The sequence below is a fragment of the Pinus tabuliformis genome, chromosome 4_2, assembly GCF_031772625.1.
Source record: "Pinus tabuliformis cultivar Carrire ecotype Pingquan chromosome 4_2, CPIR1, whole genome shotgun sequence".
In the NCBI taxonomy this organism is placed as follows: domain Eukaryota; kingdom Viridiplantae; phylum Streptophyta; class Pinopsida; order Pinales; family Pinaceae; genus Pinus; species Pinus tabuliformis.
In genome coordinates, this window is record NC_142304.1 from 133,984,606 (window position 1) to 133,994,494 (window position 9,889).

Below are 9,889 nucleotides of genomic sequence, written 5' to 3' on the forward strand. Positions count from 1 at the left end.
GAGATATTCATGTTTGAAGTTAGTAACCCCAGTTAGTGGGCTAAAACCCTATGGGGTTGTGGCATGGCACTCATAATTGGTTGTGGTCATTGAATAGTCAATAATTAATAATAATAAAATTTGCTCCTAAAATCCCTCCAGCATTCACTTGTTAAGGACCCTCTCAACTCAAGACATTCATATAAATAATGGCCCTCATATCCTCCTCTAGTAGGGATTTTGTGGCTTCAAACAAGTCATCATGGCATTTTCGCTATTTTTTTTTTCTGTGAAGCTTTAGAAGCTGAAATTAAAACCCATTTGAGCCGAAATCTTGATGAACCTCGTGACCGAATTTCAGATCTTGGTTCGCTATATTTTCGGAGATATGATCTGAGGAAGTTAGGGTTTTTTCAGGCTCCCGAATTCCATGTCAAATAGGTGACGTTAGGAAAATCGTCATAACTTTCTCTCTGAGCATTGGATTCAAATTTCGTAAATAGTCATAGAAAGATGACAAACTATAGTTTGTTGAGTAGCGTTTTCAGGGCCGAAGGTCGCAACAGTGACACGTGGCACTTCATACAAGTTCGCTCTATTGAATGAGTCTATAATCAGGTCATCATGGGAGATTGGGCATAACTTTTTCTTGAAGAATCCAATCTTGATTAGACCTATGGGGTTGGAAAGAGGACTCAGAGGGCTATCACAGGATGAAATGTCAGACCCTGGAAATACGAAATTACATAGATACAACAGATTCAATATCGAGCTCCTAGAAGGCAAGAAAAAGCATGCATTCAAGGATCACTGCAGTAAGGACCACACATCAACAGTCAAGGGTAAGTCTCCTACAGCAAGGTATGTATGATTAGTGTTTACATTTGAAATATGAGTATCATCTCTGACATATGTTTTTGCAGGACAACGTAAGTACATACAGGGTCTCAGTTATATCTCTATGTCTGTATATGTCACAGTTAGTTTTGAGACCACATTTTGGATGTCCTATTCTTGATAGGACACATTTGATGCTACATATTCTTGATGCTACACCAAGTCTGCTAAGTCTATATGGTGTTGTAAGTTCATGTTACTTGTCTTGTCATAGTTGATAGAATGGTCTCTGTTGTTGTACTTAGAACTTGGTCCATCATAAGTCTAGGGTTTGTCATCAGTTTCTATTGTATATATCTTTAGGTCAGTTTTGGATATACTCTTGCACAAAGTCCAGGCCTATATCAAGAGTGGGAGTCTTTGTCTACTGTTGCAGCAAGTCAACAACAAAAGTGACAAGAACACTTCAGGTACGCATTGTAATTTTTAATTTGTATTTATTCATTATTATGCACTTACATGTGTTTTGCAGGCAGAGGTAAGTTGAAGAGTATTTTGTTTTCTTTTGAGATTGGTTTCGCCGGGGCAAATTTTGCATGCAGGTAGAAGAAGATTCAAGTACAACTTCAAGCAAGAATTCAAAAGCATAAGTATCAAATCAAAGGAAGCATTGCAGCGGGACATCCTTTAAAGACATGACAGCCATCTGTATATTGTGAAGAAGTGTCAAGGCCAAGAGTCATCATTGTAAAGTTGTAAAAGAGTCATTTGTAAAAGTGTCATCATTGGAAGAGTCATTATTGTAAAAGAGTCAATCTGCCTAGAGTCGAAAAGGCATTATTGGGAGGTATAGGAGTCTCTATTGGGATGATGTCATGGTTGGGTTGCAAATCATAGTGTGATTGGGTGTTCAGTCAAAATCATTGTAAATCATATTGTATCGTGGATCATTGTCCCTGGTACGAGAGTCCACACTTTTGTATTTAATTTTTGTCATTATAGGGTGGCAGGGAGGTGCTAGGAAGGTGTATGAAGTCGCCTACAGGTTGGGGCCTGTGAACACTTCAGGGTGGTAGGGTGGTGCTAGGGCGAGTTGTGGCTCGCTAGGGTGTTGGGGCATCCATTCAGTTGATTACTGAAGAAACCAAGGCGTTGGGGAGTCCTTACAATGAGAGCGGGAAAAGAATGCTTTTCTAGAATTCTAAGAAGTTGTTGCTTTCATTTCAGTTGGGGCTGAAGATTAAAAAATTTATTAGAAAAACGTTCAATGGTTTTTGACTCGGAGGGGGTTTTCCACCTAAAATTCTTGTGCCTATGGTGTTCTTTTATTTATTGTTATTACTATATAAACATTAATAATAATTGAAGATTAACTAATGCTCTAAAAATATTTAAAAGTGCTAATTGCTTAGGAATATCGATTCACCCTCCCTCTCAGTATTTCCAACAAAAGGATCGCGAAAAGGCATGGCATGATTGCCATATCAAACAGCGCACCTTTAAGAGTGGAGATTTGGCATTACTATATGACAATAAGTTCACGAAGTTTCCGGGGAAGTTCCAAATGCATTAGCTACGAATGGAGGTGCAGTTCAGCTCGCGAAGTTAAATGGGGAACTGTTTCCGGGAAAGGTCAATGGAGTCGGTTAAAGTTGTACAGGGGTGATCCTACCCCTGCGCAATGACTATATGGATGTGGGATAGTCTTAGTACTCCAGGCAGTTGCAAGGGAGTGCGGGACTATAAACTACACTACCAAAAGGATGGTTGTGCGAAGTGATTGGGTTGCGCAACGAATCAAGGGAAGGCGCAGAGGAGAGTTGTGACGAAGGAGCTGCGCTAGGATGGTGGGTCCCGCGCAGCCCGGCCAAAAAGTGACCATTGGAAGCACTGTAGTTGATTGGATGACGATTTTTCTGTTAAAAAGAGCAAAGGGAGAGCATTTATGGAGCATATCTTTGGAAATTTGTCGCCAAAGACACATTAATGACAAGAATTTGGAGGGAACGGATGGATTTGAATTCAAATTGACCTATAAATACGACATGTCGCTCCACATTCAAACACTTTGCTTCCTAAGAATTTGCCTTAAGTTGTTGCGCTTTCATTTGTGTCAAGAGCAGTGTTGTATGTTTGACAAGGATTGGGAGAGAATTAAGGAGCAGATTTCACAGCCGGGATTCGCAAATTTAACCGACTGGCAACGCGAGATATTCATCAAGAGAATGACTGCAACTCGACCTGAGACGGAGCCGGCCCAACCTGTCCCTACAAGGTTGCCTACTACAGCGCCTAGGTCGCCAAGGCCTAATCCATCTGCTTCCACGGCAGGAGATAAGAAGCAGAAGAAGCCTCTACAAGCACCGGTGGGGCAATCATTGCGCAAAAATCCGATGGAGATCCGGCAGAAGGGAAAGATGGACCGATCTAGGCAGCTGACAGAGCCCCTAGATTTAGATGAGGAAGAACTAGCCAGGGGTGTTGAGGAGATTGATGCAAAGGAGGTTGAACCGATAACTCGACTACCGCCATATATCCCACCAAGAAAATCCACGGCTAAAGTGCCTAAAGACCCGAATTCAGCGAAGTTCATGGTCTCCACACCTTTGTTGCCAAAGAATGTGTCGTTTGAGGGAAATTTGCTGACCCGGATACCATACTTGAAAATGGAGGATTGGGACCTGGGGGACCACGCGAAGTTCCCGCAGTTGGAGTCGAGCAAGTACCTGAAGAAGGTATACTATGAAGATTTGGATGTCACGCGGCTTGAGCCAATGAAATGGGTAGCCGAAGTTGGGTGCGCGGGGCTACTGAATATGTTGTGGGTGTCGCACTTTAGTCACAGTGCTATAAACACAGTTTGTGTGCGTCAACTTTTGACATTGGTGCATGATGGGTGCCTCTAGTTGGGAGGGCCCATCTTGATCATTGATATGCTAATCCACAGAATAACTTTGTTGCCATATCAAGGAGTGGACCCTGTAGAGGCTTTCGTGGGAAAGTTGCAGGAGAAGAAATTGGTAGATCAAATGAAGAGAGACTTCAAGCTGACAAAGAAATCGCGCAGCTACGCAATCAGTTCCATATCCGATGGCGCAGTGCAGTTCGCTGCACAAATATTGGTTGGGAAAATCATGCAGAAGTGCCGCGTGGATGAAGTATTGGCGCCAGTAGTCTCTTTGGCTTCGTAGTGCGCCAAAGGAGTCCAGTATAACTGGGCTCAGTACTTGTGTCATGAATTTTTGGAGGACTGCAGAGAGGCCTAGGATGAGGGCAAGGCATTCCACTACATGTGGTTGTTGTTGTTGATCGTGTTGGTGGCATGGAGGACGCCCGAAGAAAGTCAGTTCCCTCAGCATGATCCAGATCTGCCTGAGGCCGCAAAGTTTGCTTCGTTGTGGGTCACCAAAGACCCCGAGCACGTCATGGAGACGAAAATATTTTGGGTTTTATTTGAGTCTGAGCAGCGCATGGTGATTAACCAGTGGCCGAGGTTATCACCAAGTTTGCACGCGCAGTACCACAATGTTGCAAATTTCAAGGCAGATTTCCATAATCTGCACATCCGCGCAAAGAAAGACGCCACGAGCACATGGCACAAGTTGCTATACCTAGTCGTTGAGGACGATATTCTGGGAGTCGTCAGTAAATGGCCAATTGACTGGATAACCCCCTCTTATGTCAGTGCGGGAACTAGTAAGGTTGCTAAAGGCGAAGCAACACAGACCACAGCAACAATAGCAACAGAAAAGAAGAAGGACGCACAGAAGGCTTCCGCAAAAGAGAAGGCAGTGGCAAAAGAAAAGGTCACACAGCAGAAAGAAGTTGTTGCAAGGGAGAAAGCAGCAACCAAAGGAAGGGTCTTTGCCAAAGAGACCAATGCGCCAAAAGAAAAGATTGCCACTACGTCACAAGGCATTATTGACCTCGGCGAGTCAGACGCAGAGCGAACAAATGTGGAGGAAGAGATAGAGGGAGAAGAGGAAGGGGGCACGGGTTTGGAGTCCCCCTTCATCGTCAAAAAGAGGCAGAAAAGGAGCTCTACAGGGCCGCGCAAGAAGCATAAGTCAGACAAATCGACGAGCGCGATGCCTTTGGTCCTCACAGAGGGGGACCTAAATGAGATTAGGGATGTGGTCCGCAATGCAACAATGGATCTTTAGGGACACACCGAAGAACAATACCATCAAACATTGAATAAAGTGCAGCAGGGCCTGCGGGAATTGTAGGTCCAAACAGGTATCATTCAGGCGAGCGTGGGACAGGCAAGCCTGCAACAAGCGAGTGGGTCGACCTTAGTAGCAGAACTCACCGCGGACCTCCGCACAGTGTCGTTACCAAAAGGGTCTGTGCGCATCGACGCAGCAGAAGGTTGGGCGCACCTCTTACACATGAAAGATTTGAGTCTGAATCTAGCGGCGCTTCCTATTTAGACACTACACGAGCTGCATCAAGGGGTGTCAGATGAGCTCAAAATTCGGGAACAACACACCCTGCTGATCATCAACGAAGTCAAAACCAGTAATCAGCCGATGTTTGAGCAAAAGGTGTAGGCCCTCAAAGGGAGGAAGTGATGAAGCGCAGTCAGCAGTTAGAAGCGGCAATAGCACAAGCCTGTGATGAGCTTCCCGAGCTCCAGATCCCAGCAGAAGCTGCCTCTGCAAAAAAGATTCAGAAGCTAGCTGTCGCAGTCAAGGAGTCAAAGGCAGAAATTGGCAAAGTCAGATTTGAGCTACAGCTGCAAATCCTTGACCACTCCTCCAACAGTCAGAGAGCGGCGCGAGGCTGCCATTAAGGAAGAAATGGCTACCTTAGAAGTTGCAAACAAGGGTTGCACTTAGTTGTTTGAACAGGCTATGGAATTGTGGACCTCACTGCAGGAGGATCCAACTTTGCAGAAGATTCAAGCCGGTATCAGAGAAAAGCAGAGGCAGTTCGACGAGATCAGATCAACAGCGGGAACCTTAGCACCAAGTGCAAAGGTTCGCAAGATTACAGGAGGGCAAGCTCATCCAAAGCGAAATTGACAAGCTACGTCGAAAGGAAGCAATCATATCTTCAAGGGCGCAGCCCTAGGCGGATGAGGCAAGTCAGTTGACCCTGTCAGTACAGAGCGAGTTGAAGGTGATGCAGCAAATGCAGAGAACCATGGGCCTTGCAGTCGAAGGCCCAACCACAAGTATTGAAGATAGAGTTCACTGAGTTGTAGGCGAAGATCAAGGCGCCACCAGCAGAGTGACTTGAGGACAAGTCACAACTTTGTGTTGGGGGCCTCTTGGGACAGGGTCCCCTAGGGTCAGTTTTGTATTTTTGTAAAGTCTCCGCATTTTGTGGAGCGTAACACGAAAATCGTTAAGAGTCAAAGGGGCTTTAGGAAGGTCAAAGCCCCTTAGTTTGTTAGAAGTTAAGTGTTTTACGACCCGCCCATGGTTCGCGGACCATGGTATTGTAAAAAGAAGATGCTATAAAAAGGAGTCATAGAGAGTCATAGGGGAGAAGCTATCGATTGAATATCTATGTATGGGCAAGTGATCTAAGCCAGAAGAGTCTATTTCTATACTTAGGAGAAGGGGAAGGCTCCTGCAACTGTGTGCGCAGAGACCTTGGTAAGTCCGCAACTAAGTGAGCGTGCCCCTACAGCTCTGTGCGCAGGGAAGAAAGAGTTTATAATAGAAGATCTGAATATAATAAAGACCATTTTGGAGTAATATCTGTGTATCTGCACGTTTATGTTTACTTCTGCATTTACTGTGAATTCGCTCTGTTTATTGCAATTATCATAAGAAACACTTAATGAATGCGCGAAAGTGGTAGATTTGTTAATTTACTTGATGTTATGAATGATTAAAGCAATCGGCACAGAGTTAGAATCTGTTATCTGTAAGTCACTTTAATTTCCACGTTCAAGGGTTAGGGTTCGCGAAGGTCGGTATAAAGCCCTAGAAGTAAGAGAAACCCATCACACAGACCTTTGGATGCAGAAACCTGCTTCTGACATCCCCCAATACTACCTCAGGTGAGACTACAGCCTACGCTACGCGGGTTGTTGCCGAAAGGGCCAGCAGTGTAGGGTTTTGTTGGTTGGGGCAGCTAACTCTGAACCTGGGTCCTAAACTTGGGTCCAGACCCCCACAAGCCAACAGGGAACGTGGTTCTCAACTTCAATAAGCCCCGGGACAAAAACCCTTGGGTTTCCTATTGTGAGTTGTATGAAAACCCAACTCACTGTTGAGGAGATTTCATCCAGAAATCTCACGGAGCTTCAATGTTATCAGCAGATTGGAGTGGGGATCACACAAATCTCCAATTTGGGCGTTATTTCCAGTAGTAGTTTTGGAAGCCAGGGCCTACATTGTAGCATCAGTTCTTGGAAGCTGTATTGTCTATTTGGGAGCAGATCTTCAGCCATCTCAGATATTTGTTGTTGTTTCTCAGGTTTTGTTCCAAAGTTGGCATGTAATCTTTTATTCCAGTAAATAAAATAAGGCTGACTTTCTGATCTATATTATCTGTGTATTTCTTGCTGATTTGTTGTAGAGTGCCATAATGTAAATTTTGCAGCAAGTTATTTGTGAAATTTTCTGAAGAATCCTAAAAAAAGAAAAAATTATTGAAATTTTAGAAAATAAATAAATCGGGATATTACAGTCTCCTTCCATTCAGCTATTGATGACAAGGTTCCTTAATTCTGGTGCCCTTCCTCCACATTTTGCTATAATTAACGAATTGGGTTAGGAGTTAGATGAACACTAGGTTGGAGACAGAAGTGGGACATTTGCTGTATGTACACCAGGTATCCACTTTGAGTTGCATCTTGCAGAGACAGAGTCGGTGAAGAAGAAAAAGAAGAAGATGACTTGTGTATGCCAGAGGGTCCACATCCTCACCTACCATGCAGTTTCAAAAAGGAAACCCGGCTGCAGGAGGGGCAGCTCCGGTGAGGGGTGAAATTTGAATGTTAAAGATAGATTGACTGTTGATTTATGGTGGGATATGTGGTGGTGAGTTATAGCAGGATATGCACTGGAACCTGGAACAAAGGAACAATGAAGTAGAAAAGAGAATAGTAGGTTAGAGACCCCATCCAGCTCCCCAGGCTCAGTCTCTCAGGCTTTCCAAAAATCTGGAGGAGGATATTCAGCAAGCTGATTATGGTAGCTTTCAAGGTAATTAAGTTGGAGTTTTGATGTCTTACAGGATAAACTGGTAATTCTGTAGAATCCGAGCATTGTGGTCAGCATTACAGCCGATGCTATAAACCCTGCAGTACATTGATAAACTTCCAGATGGTTCTATAAGGTTGGCAGGTCAGGTTTTCTTATTTATTGTGGTTTGATGCATTTTGGACACACTCTGTATGGCCTATTGAACTATAAAGGATGCATATGTACTAGTATGTTGGCTTTATTGATCAGTGCAAGTTTTTCTCCCAAAGAAAACCTCACAGGGAAATCCAAGGAGTGCTTCCCCACATTCGTGGACGGCATCCCTACTAAACCTATCAGTGTGCATCCCTACTAAACCTATCAGTGTATACTAGTACACCTCGCCCTCGGGAATTTGAACCAGGCACCTGTTGGGATGGCACGTGGTACTAGAAAATGCCCAGCAACATTGGTAATAAGTTAACCAATTGAGCTAACTCCTTGGGCTTATTTTTTAAAAGATGCATACAACAATATACTTGGAATTTTAACAACTGAGTTTAGAGTATCTTTCAGGTAATGAGGGGTAGATTGTTCGAAATAGTAAGAGGATGAATAATTATGGGCAAATTTTGCTAAAATAATGTCATTTATTGGCCAATATATGGCCTGCTTTCTTATCTTAATACATTGTCCATTCAATCTTTAAAAAAAGGATATTATCGGTTATGGAATCCCCGTGTACTATAACATTTCATAGACAAAGTGTCTCCATAGACAATTCAATCTCCTAGATCTACCCAATTCAACCAACAGATATGGAATTTCACATGAACTGTATTTGATAAAAAATCTCCAGAACTAAATATCAAATAACAGCTCCAACGACAACAGGAGCTTCGAACTCAATCAGGCCATTTATCCTGGCCACAGTCGCAAAGAAAGTAAAAATTGAGCAGAGCCAACTACCCGTTTGTCAGTGAACGCCCATACAACATTGAACTTGAGACAAATGGAATAAGATATGTGCCTATGTCACCCTTCCTCCGTGACTAGATCATAAGTTGTCACTACTTCAATGACTGGGTTCAATAGCTTTCCTATCGTGTTAAACATATGGCAGTCAGATAGCATTCACCATTACTATCATTCATGGAAGGGAGCAAGGCATCTGGAATTTCTATCAGCTCAATCAATGAGCAATTGTTGCCTTTAGTGTAAATGAATGCAGAATCTTTGTACATAGCACATGAAACCGGAATACAGAGTTGACTCGGGGGCATTATGAAATGAATGAAACAAAATATTAAAAGATTCAGACACTCAACCTGGAAAACAAACGTTCGTTTGCTTCTCATCGTTAAAAGGAAAAAAATGGAAAGCATCAGTAGTATTTACTCACTCACTTGATTACCCAGCTTGACTACAACATAGGGATCACTGCTATTCCGGTCCCGAATCGCCAAATTACTCCCTTTTACCACGCGGACTTTCAGAAGACCCAATATCGTCCCTAATATCTCCATTTCTCACTCTCTGCATTCGAATACAAATACCCGCTCGTCAAAACCATCCGTCCATTGCATTTCATTGATTATGTAATTATAAACCAAACCCACCAAAAATTCTGTAAATTCTCTAGCAACAAGCAGACAGGGACTGGGTCTCCTGAAATTCTCTAACAAACAGACAGGTCTACAGATCTGTAGCTCTCTCTGTTGTTAACCAGAATCATGAGAAGGATCGCGACTGAGAAGGACACTATTTATATAAGTTTTAATAAATTAGTCTTGACGAAATTACTCTGTTGTTGAATTGAAAGTCAAACAGTTTGGTTCCACTCATCACAGTGAAATGAAGCCCAAAATGAATCTGAAGACCCGTGGTTGAGGTTCCTCCAATGACCTTCTTGCATTTACAAGATTTTC

The 9,889-nt window shown here is 43.2% G+C and overlaps 1 protein-coding gene across 5 annotated transcripts in view; it reads right to left on the minus strand.

Moving 5' to 3' along the window:
- The window catches only part of LOC149168589 (GTPase activating protein 1-like), a 187,737-nt gene extending 177,848 nt beyond the window's left edge, over positions 1-9,889 (minus strand). Inside the window, exons 1-2 of one of the 5 annotated variants that reach the window (XM_089428322.1) lie at positions 9,867-9,889; positions 9,368-9,497 (exon numbers count right to left, since the gene is read on the minus strand). In XM_089428322.1, the coding sequence (XP_089284448.1) occupies positions 9,368-9,487 (120 nt within the window). In that variant the 5' untranslated portion in view covers positions 9,488-9,497; positions 9,867-9,889. The other 4 variants (XM_089428321.1, XM_089428324.1, XM_089428320.1 and 1 more) reach the window with 4 other exon arrangements.